The sequence below is a fragment of the Dermacentor variabilis genome, chromosome 1 (assembly GCF_050947875.1).
Source record: "Dermacentor variabilis isolate Ectoservices chromosome 1, ASM5094787v1, whole genome shotgun sequence".
NCBI lineage: Eukaryota > Metazoa > Arthropoda > Arachnida > Ixodida > Ixodidae > Dermacentor > Dermacentor variabilis.
The window spans coordinates 100,996,562-101,019,906 of NC_134568.1; the positions used below are offsets into that span (position 1 = coordinate 100,996,562).

The 23,345-nt window shown below is 43.6% G+C and overlaps 1 protein-coding gene across 1 annotated transcript in view; it reads right to left on the bottom strand.

Moving 5' to 3' along the window:
• LOC142581886 (uncharacterized) overlaps window positions 1–21,953 on the bottom strand; it is a 64,081-nt gene extending 42,128 nt beyond the window's left edge. The window contains exons 1-7 of the mRNA XM_075691333.1: window positions 21,789–21,953; window positions 21,363–21,441; window positions 12,483–12,662; window positions 11,587–11,709; window positions 6,140–6,292; window positions 5,427–5,459; window positions 5,192–5,315 (exon numbers count right to left, since the gene is read on the bottom strand). Of these exons, the coding sequence (XP_075547448.1) occupies window positions 5,192–5,315; window positions 5,427–5,459; window positions 6,140–6,292; window positions 11,587–11,709; window positions 12,483–12,662; window positions 21,363–21,441; window positions 21,789–21,833 (737 nt within the window). The 5' untranslated portion in view covers window positions 21,834–21,953. The remainder of the gene's footprint in view (window positions 1–5,191; window positions 5,316–5,426; window positions 5,460–6,139; window positions 6,293–11,586; window positions 11,710–12,482; window positions 12,663–21,362; window positions 21,442–21,788) is intronic.
• Window positions 21,954–23,345: the final 1,392 nt, after the last annotated feature.

Genomic DNA, 23,345 nt, shown 5'->3' on the forward strand with positions numbered 1-23,345 from the left:
GCAGGCCTCTTGGTACACGTATTAGGCATATTGGTGCTCGTACTGCGACAGGAAATACCGGGTGCACGCAGATATAATTGAAGAATACATACTGTGTCTCGGAACAACAGCCCCTTCCCACGCTTCTTATGCTTCACTGCAATAATTTTGCGCATGCTTCACCAATTAACATTTCGGTACAGAGGCAAAGCTGACTTTCAGAAATGGGAATTGTGCAACGCACCATGCTTTCCAAGCTACTCAGCCAATCGCGAGGACCACAAAGGCGGAGTCCATGCCATTGCTGACAGCAGCGAATTCTTTCAATAAAAAACGCGGCACTTAACAGCAAGAGCCTTAATAGCGAACGTCGAAGCAGCTAGGCCTAGCCTTGCCACAGTGGTGGCTACGGCTGCCAGCGGATCTGCGTGCGAGAGCGCCAGTTCGAGACGGCGAGGTAATCAAATTGGCAGCGGTGGTGGCTTTGATTAATGCCGTTTTGGACCTGCGGTCACGGCAAAACGTCCGAATAATTGGACGGCAAAGAGTTCTTGCGTCCGAAATTTCAGGCGTTCTGATACATTGACTCTATGGGGTACGTGGTGGTGCCGCGAAGCCGTCCAAATTAATGGGAATCTGGAAAGTCTGTGATTGACTGTACACTGGCAACTCCTCCAGCCGACGACAGGGCGTCAAAGACGATTCATTACGATTCCTGTCTGTTATTCGAGCCAGCATTACCACGACTTTCGACCCTTTCAATAACATTGCAGCTAATTTTCCCTGATAGAGGCACTAATTCCCCGAGTTTTTCCAGACTACTCAAAATCCCTGAAAATTCCCGGTTTTCCCGGTTGGTAGACCCCACCCTGTAGAATTCTAAAAAAAAAACTGAGACATCACATTACCAAACAAAATTTACCAGCTAGTTAACATGAGCTCCACGTCATGTAAATTGTGTTCATGGCGTTTGTCTGCGGGACACACCTTGCACGTATGTGTACCATGTTGTCCCAAACACCGGTAACATCGTGTTCATACCCGCTCCCACAGAGGTCAGCGTCTTCCCTACAGCTGTCACTGCAGAAGCAGCAGCCTGGCACCCAAACAAAGGAGAAATCACAGGCCCTGAACTGCAGCCATCCTTGCTGCGAAGGGTTGTCATCTGTTACTGCTCCCACGCATACTGTTGGAAGCGGCCGCTAGGTGGCTATCAGTGGCGCCTCTATAGGCAGTGCACGAGGTGTATACAGGAGTTCAGATGTTTTGAACGGAGCCTCCTTGCTGCACCACGAAGTGGCGCTACTGCAAATCCCCGCTCATCATCGTTTCTGCCTGGTTCGAGTGGCTACAGCAGTTCCAGTCTCAGCTTAGTAAGCCATGTCAATACAATCCAGCAGCTGATTTGTTTCTTCATGCACAACGCTGGAGGTAGGCCACGTTTTTCGTTTGTGCGACTGGTGTTGGCGTGACGGCGTTTGCTTTGTGTGCTGTGTCGAGGTTGTGGTGATCCAATGCGGCATACGGAAACATCGCGTCAAGTGTCTAACGCGCCGACGGAGCCTGCGCAAGAGGCACCGTTGCATGCGTAGTGTGTACAAGCAGTGACTGTGCTTTCAGCCGCCTATAGTGACCGTACAACCCTCTTCGAGGTTCAGGCTTATCTGAGTGCGCGTAAATGGAACAGCGTGCAACAGCGCATTCACGATTTCTTCAAGCCTACTGCCGAGCCCGAATAAGTGCATGGAAATAAAGGATTTTTTTTTTCCTTAATCTGCTTTTTCGGACACCTGTTTATTTGGAAATTTCCACAGTCCCCGTGAGGTCTGAATAAACGGTCGGCGACTGTATTTGGGTAAACACAAGCGAGGGGACAGGGCCTGGCCGCTTGACCTTGCAGTTTCACGGGATGAGCAGAAGCGCGAACGTGAATGGTGCAGCCATCTGGTGGCACAGAGCTCAACCAAACACAGTAGCAGTAACCGGAAGTAGATCACACGACGTGCTATCATGACGCAGAGCCAGTGAAGGCGGAGCTTAGCCTCGATCACTCGGCGAACGAGTTGAGGAGAAAATGCATGGCTATGGAAGAGGGTAACTTGTAGTCGTCCGTAGCTCTCTTAATATGAGACGCTTCACACATGTTGTGTTGCAAATGATTAACGTGAGCTGTACCCTACGGGTCTGCAAAACTTGTCCTAACCGTTTCAGGGGCCCTTTAAGAAAAGACAGAACGCTGACCAAAATGGAGTGGTCAAATGGGTTAGAAGACATTTCGGCTTCCACACAGAAGCCTTGTTTACAGAGTTCTAAGTTTGATACATCAAGCTTAGGTTCACTTCAGTAATCTCTTCAAGCATCTTGCATAGGCCTCAGTCTATCTTTCTTTCCTTATTATGAATCTGCTTCCCAACCAGACGAGATGTCGTCCTATTCAAATAGAATGCTAGTGTACAGGAAATATAACAATGCAGATTGAGAATCAATGCAATGCTGGAGCGAAATGAAAAATTAAAAGGTATGCAGCCTCACTGCAGTGACTAGGCAACACGATTTATCCTGCTGCATTTTTTCTCGGGTGTCTTGCATGATATGCAACATTGTGGGCCAACACTGTAGGCCAACTACAGCACACACAGATCTTTGCTTGGCCTGCAGTACCTATGGAACATGCCAAAAGACATCTACAGACTTAAATTACCCTAGCAGTCATCAAACTTTCAGCCACCATTCCTTTAACCCACTTACCGGCTATTTGGAACTCTCTGGAGCATGAACATTTAACAAAAGCACTTGCAGAAAACCAAATCTTATCCTTGACCTATAGCTAATATGCTACATTTAAATCTACCAACCCAATGTTTAGGTGTAATTTGGCCAGTCGTAAACGGTACGATCAATGCAAAGTGGAAAACATGGATTCACTGATGGGTATGCACGTTTGGGTTGAATGGCTATTCTGATAGGTGTCGATTATAAATGGAAAGTCCCTTGGGCAGTCTGCATGGACTTCCTTAAACTCTTAAAAGTCTGCACAATAAAGTTTAAGAAGCACTATTACCGAGTTACACTACGAGGCACTACCTTATCCAAGTGCAGTTTCGCACTTCAGAAAATGAAATGCTTTAAAAATATTCACTTTCAGGGACTATTCACTCTTGCACATGCTTTACTAAATGTAAAGCTCTACTTATAAGGTATATCAAAATTGAATATCTAATGTACACATGCAGACACACCGACTTGCAACAAGTTCGCTTGCCAAACTTACAAGATGCTCCATAAAAAAAAATTTTTTTTTCACCTAGGACTTTGAAATTTTGGTTGTTAGCAGAGTTCTAGATGGTAATTTTAAAATTGCAATCAGTTTTATTACAGCTGTAGTAGCTCAGAGTTCAAACATCACATAGTTCAAATAGTTTTTTTTTTTTGTGTGTGTGTGGACACATTTTAGCTTAGAATTTTTAACGGAGCATTGTGCCTTAACTTATTTTGCACCACATAAACGCTAGAATACTGAGAACTCAAATATGTGCATAACACACATTTCCAACAAAAGATCCCCAGAATCACATTATATTTTACATTCTCTGTATCAGCATTTCAAATATTTTGCTGAAAAATATTGCAAGTGGTATCAGTATGTTATAGATATATATATCAGTACTCTACGTTGTCTGAAAAGGCTCTGTGCGAAATTTTCTTATAGGGACTGAAAACTGGCCAGAACGTGTTGGGAGACATTGATGGAAATGAAACTACCGTGATTTATACTGATATAATACAGCACACTGTTTGCGATTTAAGTAGGAATTCTAATCTTAAATTGGCCAAGAAAGTCTCAAAAACCAGTAAGTTGCATAATCTGGCAGTGACATCTTAGTACTCCGGATGCAGTGTATAAGATTACTTCACCTAAGTTGGCTGCTATTAAATACAGTGTACGTATTGCTTAAAATTGCAGTTCGTATATTATTAGACACTTGCCCTTTATTGTATGCGTATTACGACGTGAAGCAAGTCCACGCTAACGAGCAGCACACGTCTCACAATGCACGACGATGCACATGCTGTTTTAACAGTGAGAGTTTGCAAGTACCCAGAGTTGTGTGGTCTGTCTACGTGCGCGATACAAAATGCCAACGACTAGTGTCGCAAACGGGTGCCAGCATGACATTAGCCCACGCGCGGCTATGGCAGCACGCTGAACTGGATATCACAGGTAAAAGCTTAGTTTCACTTTTGAGAACTTGGCTTGGCCAGAAAAAATTAACTAGTTAATGATCAAAGCAGTTTGGCAGGAAACCACGAAAACATGTAGCTATTATTGTAGAAATAACAACCCTTTGGAAAACATGAATCGCAGGAACATAGACTTGATAAACAAAATAGTACTTTTTCACAGCTACAGCTGCACTTGTCTGCCTCCCACCAATGTCAGTGCACAATCGCTATCTCCCTCACCTATCACTGTTTACAGTCAAGTTTCCAGTGAATGACTACAACCTCACTGAAGATCAAATTCTGATTAACAATGTTCTACGGTGTTTTCCACGTTATCACTTTATGATTAGACACTGGCCAGCAACTTTTCCATTGCACTAAAAAAATGGGTACCATGAAAATTGGTTGTCAGTCCCTTATAAGAGCACAAAAGTTTGTACACATGTGAAAACTGCATGAAAATGAAAATTGAGAAAAAGAATTTGAAAGTGACTTAAATGGCCAGGAGAGAAGCTGATAACATACTACCAAAAGAACAATTTTTCTGTATTTCCCAATGAAAATACAAAGCTTGAAGGTGTCTCGTCTACGAGATTGAGGCTTGCTCTACCTCTCCGCACATACTGCAATGGCGTACAACACCGAAGAGCACAGAGGCAGGCATTCAGAGATAGCAGACAAGACTAAATTTGCATTTTCAAGAGCCACCGCAACAGATTCACATTGATTTTTCACTAATTTCTTGTATGAATTAAGCCTTGATTTTTTGAGGACATAGAAGTTAAATGACTCTGAATAATTTCACAAGTAACTCAAAACTGAGAAATCTCTCAAAACTGCAATTTTTGAGGTCCATCTTTCCTTAAAATTAGTAGCAACATGTCTGCGCACGCTAACTTGCACTTTCCACCTTGTTCACACAAATAAAATAAAATGTTAAGCCTGGTTACAAGTACAAAATCTTTAAAAAATTGTCCAAGGAGCTTACAATTTCTCGCCCAATTTGACATTCGTTCGCACACTGACAATGTCGGGGGACAGGTCCTTCACTTCCTCAACAGCGCAGCCTTTTGGGAGATTGCCCACATACAGGAACAACTTGTCGTATTCATCTGCAAACAAGATGGAAAGTGGCCACCTGTACAGACTCACTGCTACAAGGAAACGCGGCTGCTGCTCGGTTTCTTTTGGAGAAGCGATGTGCAAACCAACAATGTCCTTACCTACGTCCATGAGGAGTGACCTTGGAATGCCATCTAGATAAAGCAGAAGAGGAGGTTTACATCAGCTACTACCGAAATTTTGCACTGAACTACATTGAATGGGTGTAGCGCACACCCAAACTTTTTATTTTAATTGACAATGCACATTGCTTCAAGATTATGCATCCCCATATTGCCTGCCTTGCTCCACCACTTCAAAATGAAAACATTCCACTTACTTAACATTAAGACTCTATGCTTTAATACGCTACCAAACATATATACTGCATCCACGGCATGGCAGCATGTTGCCAGCATTCTGAATGCTTCCCATCCCAATCACACCAGCTTGGCAGAACTCAGACTATCGCAACAAGGTCAAGCTTCCAGTATCCCAATGCAGAGAACAACACTCTGCTACAAGCACAGTAACATAGCTGAATTTACAGGCTCCTTGCCTTCAGCCATTCATGCAAGTTTGTGGGGAACGACACATAGTGAATCACATAACAGAGTTATTTTTATTAAAAAAAGTGGGACTGCAATGAATAAAAGAGAACAAAATCAATGAGGAGGGAATCGGTAATACATCAATCTCTACAATCACAATGGTTAAAAAATGTGGGTGCGACATTGGTGTGTATGTGTGTTGCATGACTGCCACAAGCGTGTCACCCGTGTGGCCCCCATGACCCATGTTACTGATCAATATTATGGCCGACTGGACCGTGCACCTCCTTGCTTGGCTTTCTTGCTTGTCTGCTCTGTGGGCCCCTCATCTGCTTTACGTTTGGCCTGCGGTGCTTTGGATAGCTTCTTGACCTTGATGGTTACTTCCTCCTCTTCCTCCTCATCTTCTTCGTCGTCGTCGTCGTCATCATCCTCCTCTGTAAGGCAATGCCACAGGAATTTCATTATTTTGGCAGGAACTAGGACGTCCACACGCATACTGCAGTATAATAGTGAGACTTCTCAATACAATAACTTAGGTGAAATAGCTCACCGATGCATTTGTTAAAGTCTCGCATTTGAATGGCCCATTGTTGCAGCTGCCAATGCCAGTCATCAGTCTGTCTTCCATTTGTATTTAAAATTATTCCACTCCTTAATATTTTCATGGAGAAAACCCATGAATACAATGGAGCAAATAATGAGTGTGCAAATACAGTTAACATTCTATTTCTTGGACTTCCTAAGGACCACAAAAACATTCGAAAAATGCATGCCTTTTACAGCTCCCGAAGGCTCAAATCACAACAGGCATGTCCGAAATAGCGCTGAAGGCCTGCCAGTCATTAATAAGGCTTATCGGTGCTCCTACTGTAACAAGAGACGGCGGGTGCATGAGTGTATAATTAAGGAATGCATACTGTGTCCAGTGATAGTGGCCCCTTTCTACTGTATGTATCACCGCAATACATTGCATATGCTTGACCACGTAACCTCGCTGTACTGAGGCACTGACTTTTGGGAACATGCATTATATAACTCTAGACTTGCTGTGCTTTCCATGCTTAAGTGCCATCGGCAAGGATGACAAAGGCAGAGTTGCTGCCATTGTTGACAGTGGCAAATCCTTTCAATAAAAAACATGGCATCGAACAGCAGGAAGCTTGGTAGCAAACATCTGAGCAGCTAGGCGTAGCATTGCCACAGTGGACATGGCTGCCAGCATATCAGCATACGAGTGCTGCTTCGAGGCTACAAATAATCGAAATGGTGGTGGCGGTCACTTCAATTAATGCTGTTTCGGACCTGCAGTCATTACAGAAAGTTTGGAAAACTGAACTGCAAAGGGTTTCAGCACTCGAAATTTCAAATGCCCTTATACACTGGCTCCATGGGCTATGTGGTGGTGCCCCTAAGGCATAAAAAAAGTTGCTGGCTGTATGTTAGACTGAATCGAATAGTGTCAGAAGCGAATTGAATCAAACATTGAATACCTTTCAAAAAGCGCACTGTTGTTTTTACCATTAGTATAAAACAATCTTCATAGCCTAGTGTATTCACTGCACAAATGGAGCCCTCGAAGCAAATAATCAGTTTTTTCACAATACTCGGCACTCATTGGCAAGTGCAAATGATCCCCAGTTAAGTCAGAAAAGTCTGGCTCTCTAGTGATGAGGCATGGTTCACTATATATCGTTTAGTGGTTTAGTACATCTACTATATGAGTGCCAGAATTAAATTCCTCACACTTTTCCTTGAATGCACACAGTTGACAATTTTAAATATTTGAAACTTCCAAAAAATATTCATGTTATTCTCATCTAGCACGCCCAGCTTAATTCTTGCAAATGGATAGATACAAAGCCCATCACATTTTGCAAGGTTCGCTAAAACTAGGCTAATAAGCTCAGCTACCAAAAAAACAAAGAAAAAACAAAGTGGGCAGGATAATTAGCATCTTTACTTCAACTCTCCAATGATGAAACTTCCTTTATCTGACAATCCAAGAGATACTATGAAATAGCCACAACAGATTATGCCTTTCTGGACACTATATGCCAGTTGAAAATTAATCGGAATAGTTGAAAACCTTATTTCAGATTTCATAGCCGGAAAAAAAATGTAGAGAAGGATTGGAACAATATAGCAGGTCATCCCCTGCTGAAACTGAAACCGGAACTGCTGTAGAGCCACTCTATCGAACCAGGCAGAAACGATGATGAGCGGGGATTTGCAGTAGCGCCACTTCGTGGGGCAGCAAGGAGGCTCCGTTCAAAACAAAAATGGCGTTCAGCAAGTCGAACAATGCACCGGTCAGAGTCGGTGCATAGTGCTCTCAATCGAGTTGGCTCAAGGAGTGTCCGAAAAATCAGACGAGAGGTTGCAAGGTGTCCGAACTTTCGGCAGTTGTTATACATTATGGTCTATGGGGAGAACAGCGGTGCCACGAAGCAGACCGAATAATCGAGCATGTCCGAATTTTTGGAGTCCGGAAAATCAGTCGGCGACTGTACAATTATCTTTCATTTGGCAAAAAACAAATTCACTCCCAATGCACTAAAGTTGCGATAAATAAAAAAAGTCGCAGTTTCACTCGAAAGGCGAAGCATCGATTACGATAGCACATTAGTAGACCGCTATACGAAAAGCAAGGATAGTAGTTTTATCAGCCTTGTCTTTTAAACATTCGCTTACTAGCTGAATTAATAACCACGGTGTCCCGCACGCACAAGCAAATATGAACATGTCTCACTCAATGACCGCGGTAACTCTTTATCAAAACACTGGAACGAGGAAGTGCAGAAGCAGGAGTGGGGGAATTGACCTTTGTGCGGCTTCTCACTTCAACGCGAACGAAGCGAGGAGAACACAGCGCGGTGCGCCTAGAGGCGTAGACTCTTGTCTCCGTCACAGATCGCTTTCAAGATAAGAGCCGCGCAGCCGCACCATACGTAGCAGCCACCGGTGTAAAACGCCTCTCCTGTTTGCGTCAGTCCCGCACGCAAGTTTCGGGAACTCCGAATGCCCGTGATGGTGGCCCGATTTCCGTCCGTCCCCACACACAGGATCGCTTTCCTTTTCATTGCGGCATCGTGATGAACTCTGCGTGTCTTTGCAGTCAGCACTTCCATGCTGATAGAAGCAACACAAAACGGGCAGACGGACGGTGCACTAACCTAACCCAGAGGAAGCATTGCCTAAGCACACGTACTGCAGCACATGGAGGAAGCTAGGGCAGCTAGGCTCGAAGAACATATGAGGCAGCCATTTTGATATGCCGATGGCGATATGGTAACACAAATTTAGGGTTAATTAAACTCGATTTCATGCGCACGCAATTTTTGGGCCTGTTTTATCGGAAAAAAGGTTCGCATTAGATTCGAGTAAATACGGCAATTCAAATTTGTGGAATACAGTTAAACCTTGATATAACAAAGCTGTACTTGCAGCGAAAAACTTCATTAAATCAAGAATTTCATTCATTCGAGATTTACAGTTTCAACACCAAAAACTTCAAATTCACGGGCATTCCTGGAGGATAGTATCTTGTTAGTAAGCACTTATAAACAAATTGCATGAAGGTCTGGTCATAACAATGTAGTTATGAGAGCTAGCGTGTGTGGTGCAGATCACGCAGAGATTGGTGCATCGACATGGCTCACGGCGTCCGAGATTTGAGTGTTGCGTCACGCAGCACCGTACATCCTGGACACCATGGCTGACCATGCTTAGTGCCCGCAGCCAGCATCCAGAAATCAAGAACAAAAGGCTAAGAAGATATGAATGTTAGCCTCAAGCAAAAAAAAAAAGAAAATTAGTTTCGCTAGAAAGGCGGAGCACTGATGACAAGAGCGAAGAGACAACTACACGAAGTAAGGTTCGTAGTTTTATTGGTGCCGTGAGCTCAGACAAACAACAAGATCTCACTCGATGACCCTCAAGCCACTGACACAACACAAGCGAACGCTTCGCACCATGTCTCGCAAACTTGAGATTACGCAATTGCCAAAACTAGATTTTTTTTTTAAATTTAATTATGGGGTTTCACGTGCCAAAACCACTTTCTGATTATGAGGCACGCCGTAGTGGAAGACTCGGGAAATTTCTATCACCTGGGGTTCTTTAACGTGCACTTAAATCTAAGTACACAGGTGTTTTCGCATTTCGCCTCCACCGAAATGCGGCTGATGTGGCCGGGATTCGATCCTGCAACCTCGTGCTCAGCAGCCCAACACCATAGCCACCGAGCAACCACGGCGGGTGCCAACATCTAGATGTGCGGGAACTCAAGGTGCATCAAGGCACCAAACGTTTTGGCTCAACCTTTGCACTTGCCGCATAGAGATTACGTCCAAGTTAAGGCATGCTGCCCGCGCATGGATGCGCGTAAGAAGATGCGCGCACTAAGAAAAGGCAGATGACGCCGTGTTCTTGCCCCCCTCCTCCCTTTCCCCTAAGCACGTGCTTGATCACATTACTGCGCATTCACTCCCTTCCCACCCCCCTTGCGCAGATGTAATCGTCAACACCCATGTTTCTCCGAGTGCTCCGTGGCTTCCACGAATTGTTTACAAAGGCTACAAATGGCGCAGCGGTGTTTCCTACCTACCGCACCCCAGAGCACACGCTTTGACAGCGTTTTTTGCCGCTCCAACGTTTCATGCGGAAGGACACTTGAAATAACTTTTGGCTCGGCCAACATTTTTATAGTGTTTTGGTAGATTTACTAGCCGTACCGGCTTTCAGGTACATGATTGAAATGGCCAAAAATTTCGTTAAATTGAAAGCGTGTCACAAAACTACTTTGTTAAATCGCGAAAAGAAATAAACAGTTTTTGCAACTACGATCGGGAAATGAAAATAGTTCGTTACATTGAGAATTTCATTAAATCGAGGTTCTTTATATCGAGGTTTGACTAATGATTTGCATGCATCAGTGTCAGTATGCAAATTTTTTTGCAAGCTTGCCTGGTTTAACATGAGCACATGTTCTGCGCATGCTCTCACTCCGCGAGCTAAGGCAACGATGTTCGCTGCAAGGCATGCATTTCGATGCTGGCATCGCCACTTCCGAGATGTGGTGTTGGGGTACACGTCTTCATAGCCGAGCTATTAGTAGTGCGATTTAGACGGTCACAATGGGCAACAATATCTTTCTGAACTGAGGTGCAAATGGTAATTGCAATTTTGACTATGGTAGGCTGCATACGTGAAGTGGCAACAAATGTGGAGACTGATCAATTTTGGGCACCCCTTGCCATCTTCTCTTTCTCCAAAAGACCAAAAAAAAAGAAACAAGACCTTGGAACAGGCCTTTTACACAAATGTAGCAAGATGTAGCATGTTCCACCTGTTGCCACAATTCGAGCAGCAACCACACCACTAAGCACAGAATACACTGTCAGCACATGCTATACTGATGGACAGGTCATTCATTTTTGCATGTTACGAGAATATATCTTCATTTTAAACACACAGTCTACGGTATGTCAAGTTGTCACCACACAGACAGCAGCTTTTTTCACAGTCAAAGTGATTGGCGAAAAGCCCGGCGAGCCGTCTGCCAAGACTTCACGAGATGCCGATGGCAACGCTCCACAGAGCAATGCTACAGGCTCCCGTGTTCCCGCTAGGAGTGGCTGCACCTGTACATTACTTTTCCCATCCTGCAGAGCCTCAATTCTGCATATACAATAACCAGAGAATACAAAACAAAATCAGTAGCTCTCACCATCTTCCAGGTCACTCTCATCGTCTTCATCATCATCATCCTCGCTCCCTTCTTCTAAAGAAACTTGTTTTGCTGCATTCTTTTGCTTGGCTTTGGCCTTTCCAGCTGCCACCAACTGAGGCACTGCAGGGCAAAATATCACTAGTCAGAATTCACCCAACAGAGTATGTATGCACACAAAAGTAAGCTGCAGAGCATTGTTTCATCTTTACAAACAAGAGTAAGGTATCTGATTGGACTAGTATACATAGTGGGCTCATTGAAGGAAACAGTAGAAGAGAGCAGTAAAAAAGAAAGGATAGTGAAACAGCTATATGAACTTTCATTACAGGTCTTGCTGCAGGCAAAGAGTAGATTCACTGCAAGAGCTACCATGTATATTTACAGTAGCCAACCAACCAGCCTGAAGAAGAGAATTTCAAGTGATCACTTTTTTTTACAATGTCAACACCACAAAAAGCTTATGAATACACTTTTCCCCACAGTCTTAGTCTGGAGCTTTCGGCCTACATGCGCACTTTCAACAAACTGGCAGTGGTTGCCAGCTGGTCACACTAGTGTGCTTGCTTGAGAAAGCTGACTCTCACAATGACCACTTGCATACCTTAGTGGCAGGGTACGCAAGTTTCAATGTTTTTTTATGACTGTCATCTGACCCATGAGAGGAGAGCTTTACTATATTAGGAAGCGAGTCAACTACAAAAAATTACGAACTGCTGTCAAGCTGACCAAGATGCCTTGTTTTCAGCCTAAGAAGCCAAACATCTTGAATTTTGCACCTTTGTGCATGGCCATGATATTCAGTTATGGCTTCATGCCCCACACGTGTTGTTTAAAAACTTACTGTGCAAATTTCAAAATTTCCTAATAAGAGTCCCAAAGCTTTGGAGCCTTACCTTCATCGTCATCTTCACCACTTAGGCCCTCACTGTCATCTAGCTCATCATCATCAAGGCTGTCTTCATCCAGTTCATCATCCTCATCGTCAACATCTTCATCATCTACCTCAAGGTCATCCTCTTCAGAGTCTGCCTCAGGTGCTGGGATCTTCGGCTTCTTGTTTGGCATTGTGGAAACTGCAGAATAAAAAGCACAATAAGCCAGGAGTACCAGTTACCAGATATACTTGTAGCCAAAAAATGCATTACCGTTTCTACTGAAATGTACTTGTGACAATACATATTTGACACTCAAACCTTGAGAGCCGTTTATGTTTTACAACATCTATGCATTCAACAACATTCCATCGTTGAATTAGTGCAAATGGTCAAATCCCATGTAGCCTCATGCTGGTTTTTTCACTACACTGAGGTCTATAAAGCAAGGGTTCGTACAGAACATTTTCAAAATTTAAGAATACCAAAATCTAATACAAGAAAGGTGAAAAATTTTTACTTCCCTACATAAACCTTCAAATATTCACATCTCCATTTTAGCCACAGTTTCTTCTTCCACAGACACTACTTACACCTCCTTTTCTTTGGCTGTTTGACAAAAGCTCTTTGTCTCAGCCAAGAAGCATGTCACGCACCCTCACAAAAATAATTATTCTGCATTTTATGGAGTTTGCCTCTCCAAATTTCTTAAACTCAGAACGATTTCTTGCTGTTTCTGACAGCACTTTCCTGTTTGCGATACTCCTAAGCATTCACTGCATAAGTGTCTTGCCTGCTGCACTAAACACTACTTCTATTATAACAACATTCAACAGCATACGAATGTCTGAAATTCGGATGCTGAACGCTGGATGAAAATACATGCTAACAAACTTTCTGCACAACACTGATTGGTTTAGCAGTTTTGCTACCACGGTTACGCGACTGAAAAATCGAGCAGCAAGGGACTGGTCCAGAATAGTCACTTTTTGAGAAAAGCGACCATTTGCGACTGGCTGCTTTGTGACAACTTGGTAGCGAGACCGCTGTCAGTAGCCGGTGTGAATGAGCCTTAAGGGTAGCAAACACCTCATTCTTGCCCTGGACCTCACAAGGGCTTTCAATAACATCTTACATGAGGCTATACTCGACAAACTCAATGTCATAGGGTGCGGTGAGCAAATATTTGCTTATGTCAAGTCCTTCCTCACTAACCAAACAGCCACAATAGGCATTGGACAGACCTGGTCAGATCCTATAGACATATCTGACAAAGGAACCCCTCAAGAAGCAATAACACCACTCCTATTTAATGGCGTTTTTCACTGGTTGATCTGGAGCAGCTGCCGAAATCCTCGAGCGAGCGCTCGGGTTTCACAAATTTGAATCAGCCAGCGGAGCGCAAAAATGCTCCGCGGGGTATCACACAGGAAGTCTGCGTACACGTCGCGCAAACCGGTTCCGGAAACCATGCCCGAATTCCGCTCTGTACATTTCCACGGCAAGCAAACTCGCCGTCCACCGTGCGTAATTTGACCGCGGTAGTCGCAGAGTCCGTCATTTCTATGTCGCGCCCGCAAGGATTGTGCATGGACAACCTGCATAGAAGGCTTCATACAGCACCTGCATCACCTCGTAATCGCTGTCGTCTGAGCTCTCATCGCTAAACGCGAGCTTTGCAGCAGTACCGAACGCAGCCATTTTGCGAAGCAACACAATGTTGTGCGTACCAACCGGGTACAGATTTCGCTTGAAAACGGAAGTGACGCAAGCTATTTCTGCCCGAATCTGCGCCTCGGCGGCGAAGCAAGTGAGAGCGATCCAGCGCAGAGCGAGTTGATCCGAAACGACCAGTGGAACGCGCAGACCCGCTCCAGATCGACCAGTGAAATTCGGATTCGTTGCCGCGAAGCAAGACATCCTGCTCCGAATCGACCAGTGAAAAATGCCATAACATAGCTATGCAGAGACTTGCTCATGCCCTAGAGGAAATCCCGCAATTAGGCTACACCTTATATGTGGACGATACAACCCGTTGGGCTACATACAGCTCTCTAGCGTAGAAAGAGCAAACACTTCAGCAGGCGGCCGACATTGCCTCTAGTTTCGCTAGGAACAGCGGACTTAGAGCTGAGCCCCGGAAAAATCAAACATTATCAGAGTTCACAGCCCTTGCTATAAAACGAATGGACAAATAAGTCTCAACGTGGACGGCCACCCCATCGCTGAAGTCACCCAAGCCAGCATTCTGGATTTTTGGGTACAAAGCAATGGCAAGGCTACACACACACAATCCATCAAAACTTTACAAACCACAACTAAACAAATCTTTAGGATGATACAACGCATAATATATCACCATAAAGGAATGAAACACAGAGACACCCTATGGCTAGTTCAAGCTTTCGTCCTTAGTTGAATATCCCACGGACTTCCCTACCACGGCCTCAGCAAGTCTGAAGAATACGAAGAAGACACCGTCATTCACGGCATGTATAAAGCTGCCTTAGGGCTGCCTATACACATTCCGACTGAGCAGCTTTTGCCCTTGGGCCTACATAACACTTTTGCAGAGCTCCAAACTGCGGTACTGGTCTCGGAGAGACTGCCTCAGCCCTACTGCTGCAGGCAGAACTATCTTGGCCCGCATAACAGTCCCACCCCCCCTACACACAGGAGATGCTATGGAGGGCAAGACTAAAGAGTATCACAAGCACATATGCGCCAGACCGCTTCCCAAGTAAGTGCATCACAATACCAACCAAGGTCTTCGTTTGGCCCGGGTCTAACGGCTACGCCCCAAAGTGGCACTCAAACATGTAATATATCTAGATGCCGCTACACAAGCAAAATCACGTTATACAGCAGTAGCTGTAGACAAAAAAAGCCAAACCCCCGTCACTGCATCCTTAACCACATCTTGCATAACTTTTGCAGATATTACAGCGATAGCCCTAGCTAACCAACATCAGGAGAAGAAAAGCCGCTCCTCAACCATAGTGACTGACTGAAGAAGCACGTTGCTTATTTATGACAGGCCGTTTACCTTCTACTAACTTTAGGTTGCTAGGTCGTAACTTGCAACATTACCACAATATAATATGGTGCCCAGGACATTCAGGCCTCGTCGGCAACGAACGGGCTGATGCTCTAGCTCGTTGACTTGCCCATGCCGAAACACCCACACAAAATGTTGGAACACCAGCGTTTGACATGCCAAAAATACACCTCCCCATACAAATCCTTAAACGGGGAAGAGGCCACAAGCCTCACAAAAATCCAGACCGACGTTTATCCGCACCTCCTAAAGCTTTATGCACTCTACCCTACACAATATCAAGCTAGATAGCTGTGGTGTGGCGGTAGACCAACCCTTACCCACATTTCACGGATGTGTGAAAGAATGCCACCAGAGTTAGCTATTCAGCCTAACAAAAACTAACGATTAGCGGAGCAGCGGAAGGTACAGCTACAGCTCGCCAGTTCAAACCTTGGGGCACAGAGGACACTCCTCCAGCAAGTCCAGCGGGCAGCCAAGGCCAGTGGAGCCCTGGACTAAGGGGGCCACCCATCACTCTTCGACTCCTTTCCGCCCACTCTGTGTCTAAAATTTTACTACTACTACTACTACTACTACTACTACTACTACTACTACTACTCACTAGCAAAGAGGGTATTAAAGATCCTTATAGTATTAAACTGAATGTATTTATGTTTAAAGGGGTAAACATCATTCACTATTCTGCGGTCGCTAAGTGCAAGTACCGGCTATACTATTATAAAAATTCATTTGTGGTGGAAATTGCTGCACCTAACCATGGATATGTGTAAAGGCTGTCTTGATAGATCATTCTTGTAGCCAAAGCACTAAAAGTTCGCACCTTTAAGTGTCATGCACTTAATTCTTTTTATTACTAAGCTCCAGAGTGAAAAATATGCTCCTTGTATGCATAATAAATTTTAACTATTATTTAACAATACATAAATTCCTCGAACTAGCAGAAATGGTAGCGTTTTTTGCATTAAATCTTTCCATACCAATGAGTTCGCAGGTGCGTCACATTTTATGTTTTTCATATCTTTGAAAATGCATTCTATTTCTGATATTTTGTACATAACTGTATTTGATATCTTGCATTATATTGTGTAGTGTGTGTCTGTATTAAATAATCTTGTTTGATCAGAGCAAAACGAGACAAAGGACAGCAAAGAAGGTGGGACGAAGACTGTCTTCGTCCCATTTTTTTTTGTCGTCCTTTGTCTAGCCCGTTCTCATACCTTAGTGTATTAGATAAGCCTTGATGCTTACACTTCCACTAAGCATTGTGCTGTTGTTTTGTGGTTTCCAGCAGTTTCTTCTTTATTCTAAAGCATGTACCTATAATGAATCCTTACAAGGTTTGACAGTACGGAAAAGTAAAATAGATAATCACATGAGACCTCATTTAGTTGCATTGTCTTTTCCACATTTGTTAGACCGTTTAACATGCTGAAAGGAGTTTCTATTTTGTTTTTTAGGTCTCTGCACTATTCTAACTTCAGTCACGATATCTAGATCGGCAGATTTTTTTTTATCAGCATGTATACTTGTTGTTATAGGCAGTATTCATGTGTGGTTTGTTGGCTTTATAACATAGGATGGCAGTAAAATATTGTTTCTTGAAGCTGATGCGGGCCTTTTTTTTTTTTTTGAAGCAGAGCTGCAGCATTGAAATGCACTGAAGCACCTTGGTTAAGTGCTTGAATGCATTCTACTATCTCTGCCTCAATGTGCGTGCATGCACGTAAACACATGTGCATGCCCACATATACACACACTACACATACCGTCCAAAATACATCCGCCACAGGATCCCATTCTGGATGTCCAAGGGATGTACAAATTAGCTTTTTTATATATGCACGGGAACTCCGATGGAGATCTCTTGGAGATTTGTGGCCATCCACTGGATGTCCGTTAGATCGGAAACCGATATCCATAAGACATTCGACGGATGTACGTGGTTGCTTGGGAAGCCTGTGTGCTTTGTATTTAAAAATTACACAAGAAATTCTAGTGTAACCGAAGCCAAAAAGAAAACTGGATGGGACATGCTGCAAAAACTATGTTGAACCCTTTCAGGGTCAATGACGTAAATAAACGGCGCCGTGAACAAGTCCAAAATGGTCGATGCCGTATATTTACGGCGCCGTCTGCAGATTTAAAATGCGCGCCAATTTCATAACTTTTTCTTTTCTGGCATGTGCTGCCACTATGTGAGAATACAGGGAATTTTTTTCTCGCACCTCCCTCTCTCGGTTTTCATTGCATGGTTTGTTTTAGAGCTAGTTTGCTCCAGCACGTCTACATACTGCCACTCGAGCATTGGCATGCACACATGGCCAGGCACCTGTTTGGGTATTGTTCTGCGGGTGGTTTCGGCTTCTTGCACTCGCAAAACTAATGGCTATCTCTTTACTAATCGCTCAAAGGGCGACCGCCTGTTTAGTGCTCACAGAGGAGCACAAAGGAAGATTGCCGCCGTGCATGCGTTTCTTTTTCTCTTTTTGGATACTCGCGAAAAATAATTGCCTCTGGTTGGCGATAAGATGAAGATTAGCAGAAGTTTGTCACACGTTTTGCTTTTTTGACGGGCACACAACCAGTTTTCTTGAGTGCGCTCACCTGCGCAGTTCAATTACGCTATGATATTAGTATAAGAGCAGGAACATTTGAGACTTGCAAAATATTTTCGTGCGCGCATTTTCTAAGCCTTATGTGTAAACAATGCATCAAATTTTTAATTCTTATAAGTTTATTTGCTTTTTAACTGTTGTTACTCATGAGTAAACAGTACATACATAGCAATGCAAAATATTTTTTCTCACTTTACAGTCTCCCTAGAAAAATTACGGTAAATTTTTTTCGAAATAGGTCATTCAGAATTGGAATCTGCAAAAGATTGACTCTGGGCGGTTGCATATGGCGAAAAAAATAGACTCTGAAAGGGTTAATACATACATAAAAACTGTTCTATGATATTTTTAATTCAAGAACAAGTATCGATAACATGAACTATTTACATATGCCCGACTACGCGTCTATAAGAGTTGATCACGAACTCAAAGTGAAAGAAACTTTATGTAGAACTAAAGTGCCTAGTAAGTCCTTTTTCCCCAATACAAGTCAAGACTGTAATCAGCTATCAAGTGATATTGTGAAAGTAACTTAAAATGATATGTTAGTACAGCCGCTTCATGACGTAATAGTAGTATAGACATGAACATGTGGTGTTTTATCCTATGTTGCCTGTATTATGTATCTTTTTTTAATGTACCCCCTTTATTCTGTAAATAAAAAATCAAATGCACGATACAGGCTCGTTGAGGGCCACCACATTTGGTGCGTCATAGGTGCCAAAATTAGAAGTAGTGGCACCTACGTGAACATCCAAAATCAAATTTGAACTGCGCACCACGGTCACATTCAGTAGGCGAAGCGTTGTGGGCATGGCCCGCTCTGCCATAGCCTTTGCATTGCAAGTCATTGAAAAAGGAGTAGGTGCACTGCATAGGGGGCGTTTGCCAATAGCTCTGCTTCTACTGAACGCATCGAAGTACTTTTTGTGGCAAAGTATCTCTGACATAGTCTATTTTAAATTCAAATGCATTTCTTGACTTCGATAAAAGTTGTTCAGGGCCCTCTTAGTATTTCAATTTGCTCAAGAAATTTGTTTCTGCACTGACCACAGTGTCTCATGCCAACGATTTTTGCCAGAGGATGCAAGGCGAAAGGCACTTGACGCATAGGTTTATGCTATTCATTTTGATTGTTTGGGCTTGGAGATCACACTGTATGTTTTCATGTCTTACATGTAACCAGTACTTTAAAAAAAAAAACAAGTTTTAAACACTGAGGTCTCAGCTGTGTGAAATGTAAAAAACTTAATACCACAATTTTCACCGTCATATCGCCTTGGGCCCTGTTGAGATTCAGGTTCTTTAACCTCTCCGTGCATGCTATTATCCCTAGTTCTTACCTAAAATGGCCAAATTATTTTTGAGGGCTCTAGCTAAAACCCAGTTTACTTCCTCAGAAAGAATAAATTCGCTTCTGCTTGCACTGTTACATGGTTTGTGTGCAGCCATCTACCAAATGCATGACTAAGCGCCGAGACGAAACTAGGCTCGTCCATGGAGGAAGCTGCAGCTACGCAAGTTCCGCTTGCCGCCGGAAGCCAAGAAGGGGGTGAGTGGGGAGGAGCATGGAGGAGGAAGTCAGGTTGGCAGTACTTAACCTGGTCGGCGGAAACGTGTATGGAAGGGCTTTAGTCCATGGCATTGCTGGCAAGTACCATTGATGAGCCGGGCTCGCCCTTGATCGTTTTTACCAGCAATGCGTGGCCAAACACAGTAGGTCCAACGCATAACAGAGGTTAAAGATGTTCCTTCGTACTGGACAGGCAATAGCGCCTTACCTATTTGCAGGATATTGCATTTCAATTCCGTCATATGAGAGAAAATATTTGAGAGAATTTTAACTTGTGCAAAACGTATTACAGCTGTTTATCGGTACACAGGAGATGAGCGTGCACAAAACTGGGGAAGCTATCACTTGTCATTGCCATCAACTACACCACATAGAAATAATACTGCAGCAGATAAGTTTAAACTTTCTGTTAGTGCAAAGGCATCGGCAACCACAATCATTAGCGTGTACTATTTTTTGTTTCTTTTTTCATGAGCAGCGCACTACCAGCGCTCCACCACCTAACAACATCTGTCAAAACATGGCTACGGTTTGTGGGAAGGCCAGAATCCAAAGACAGCTTTCGCTACTGCTGAACAAAAGAGTTTTGTTTGGAAGCAGCATAAGTCCTCATTGGGTGAGTGAAATGCAAAAGCATCGCAAAATTCAAAGCAAGTCAAGAATGAGGAGGCACAATGAAATTACCTACATGGCCATATTGATCTTTTTATAGGCCCAAGTTCATTACTAGGATTGCCTAGTCACAACACTGCTGAGTTGCCACACTGCATTGCCTTCTGATTTGTGTCTCACTAATGGTAACAGAATTAACAGCCAAGAATGCTCAATATAGCTGCCTTGACTGCAAAATCGATATTTCACTTGAATTAATGTAACACATCATTGGAATATGTGCTTGTGAGTGCTCCACCTGATCAGCTACTTCATGTCTTCATATAAGAAAAATTATGTTTGAACAGTCTGCCTCTACGCCTAACTGCTCTATATTTGAGGAAACAAAGAACAATACAAAATTATGGCGTACCCCCCCCATTGATTGCAACTGTTCTGTAACCTCCTGCTGCGCCTACTTGACCGCACATTGTTATTGTACATTGCTGAGTGGAATTAATAAAATGTACGCTTCCGAAGGATTCAGCCAGGCACTATATGCCTAGAGCAGCATATGTAACCATGAACTTGCTCAAAGCCAAGCTTGTAGCAGTAGATGGACGCTCATTATGTCCGCATCGCATTAGTACTTACAAATGACGCGCCAAAAATGGCGACTGAAAGCGCGCGCCTACAAATATGACGCACCGACCGTTTCCTTCACCGCACAGCGAATCGCGCATGTGCTATGCGCAAAAAAAGCGATTATGAAATAAAATCAACTTCATGGAGCAGTAAATTAGCCAAAAAGCACCAAGGACACGCAAGCAACGCGATATGGAATTAGGCTAAGCTAAGAGGGCGCGTTCTGCATACAAGTGTGCAACTTTCTCGCAAAGGTGCCCCTCACAACAACGCCGTCGATTGTTTGGAAGAGATCATGACAATATCATAAAGGTCTAAGCAGAATTACTAACATTACGTTAAGTGAAACGAACAATGGCTTCTGCGACTTGCGACGCCACTTCAAATTTCGGCCGCACCGCTGTTTTGAAACGCACCTTTAACGTAGTCTTCTGTGTCCGACTCCACATCTCCGTCATTGTCATTCGCCTTCTGCAGCTTCTTTTCCTTGCCGACCTAAAATGTAGCACACAAATTTGGTTCAATATGGACGGCATGGAAGCCTACTTCGACACTGCCTTTTTTATAAGCCTAGTTTTTGCCCCTCGGGCACGGCGGGCTTGGAAAAGCGCAATTCCAAGCCCGCTTCGTGCTCGCTTGGGTCATATTTAGTAAGTTGTGCTTCTGCCAATGGCTTGCTGTTTATATAACCTGGTTTCTACGCAAGAATTTATGCACACGATGTCGTAACGCAAGCCAAATAAAAAAAAAGAGGGGGGGGGGGGGTACGAAGACCTCAAACCGGCAAACTAATATTTTTTTTTCTTTTGGATGCGCATCGATTATAGCGGCAAACAGAATACCTTAGATGGCTTTGCAGGTGCACCTTGAGTCTTCTTGAGCTTCATGATGAGAATCTTCCCGCCTAGTCAACAATTTACACAAGACTGACTTGCAACCACGCGGTTCAAAAACTTTTTGTCAAGTCGGCGTCTCGCCGGGTTGCCGGGTCTCGCGAGGAGGCTCAATGTGGCTTGACGAACCTCTCAGCCTGTCTCAGCTTTCCGAGCCGGAGCCTCCAATCAAGCCAACGCTTTTCGGGCGTTGTCTATGCGTGCGTGTGTGTGTGTGCTTATATATATATATATATATATATATATATATATATATATATATATATATATATATATATTAACCTCTAAGTTTCTGCCTCATATGTTAGCACTGCGAGAATGCAATGATTGTACACTTTTCAATGACAATGGTAAGCTTCCAGTCAGGATTTGGTAATGCCTGCCGTATGGACTCCAACCAATTTTTATTCTTCTTTATACTTCCTTCTCATGATCAGGGTTCCCTATCATAGAGTTGCTGAGAAACTCTATGTTCCCTATAATGATATAGATATAGATGGACAAACGATAATAGGCAAGCGTGCTCCTGGACAGACTCTAGAGGCTGACTGGCGAGCCTCAATTCTAGTTCACTCGACAGGCTATTGAACAATGGTTGCCGTGATATTCGCCGTTGATCCTTACTCCTCAGCCTTAATTCCCAGTCTAATTAAAAAGCCTAATAGCTTGAATACTTCTAAGCATGCAGTGGAAAGATTGTGTCTCTTTGCCTGACTCCTTTCTTGATAGGTAACTTTCTACTTTTCTTGTGGAGAACCCGGTTCCACAGCTACCGGCCGGTAGTTATATATATATATATATATATATATATATATATATATATATATATATATATATATATATATATATATATATAAACTAACAAAAGAAATTAGCTGCGAAACTGAAAAAGTCTCACATTTCAGGATATCTAGTTCCCGATCAAATGACCACAGGTGTACGTATAGCAGATGCCACATGCAAATCACAGAAAGTGTATACATCCGGCCGAGTGAACCAGTGGTTAGAAGGAAACTTTCTGCTACTGAGAGAGTCATAGTCTATGCTGTCTGTCAAAAGGTATGACCACGGTAGTTATGAGTGAGTGAGTGAATATGCGCACCCGGCTAATCCCACGACGGGACTGATGACCGCCCCGACGATGGCCACTCGGGACGGCACTTACATGATTGTTTTGTGAATACGGGCCCTTGTGAAACTAAGGGATATATTGTGGCATTAATGCACCTATTCTCAAAATTACTTACGCTAGAATTGTTCGTAAAAGCACATTCCAGCCAGTGATAGCGGATAGCCAAGGCGACCGGCCAATGGCTACGGTGGTAACAGAAGGCGCGCATTGGCGCTAGCATCAACGTACTGAGGGCGTCTAGCTGGTGGCGTCTGTATTAGGCAGACACCACCAGACACCTCAGGCATAGGTTAAACCCAGGTCCTGGTTAGACCACGGAGAAAGGAAATAAACTCCTCTTCCTCCATGGGCAGACAACTCGACGAAAGTCGCGA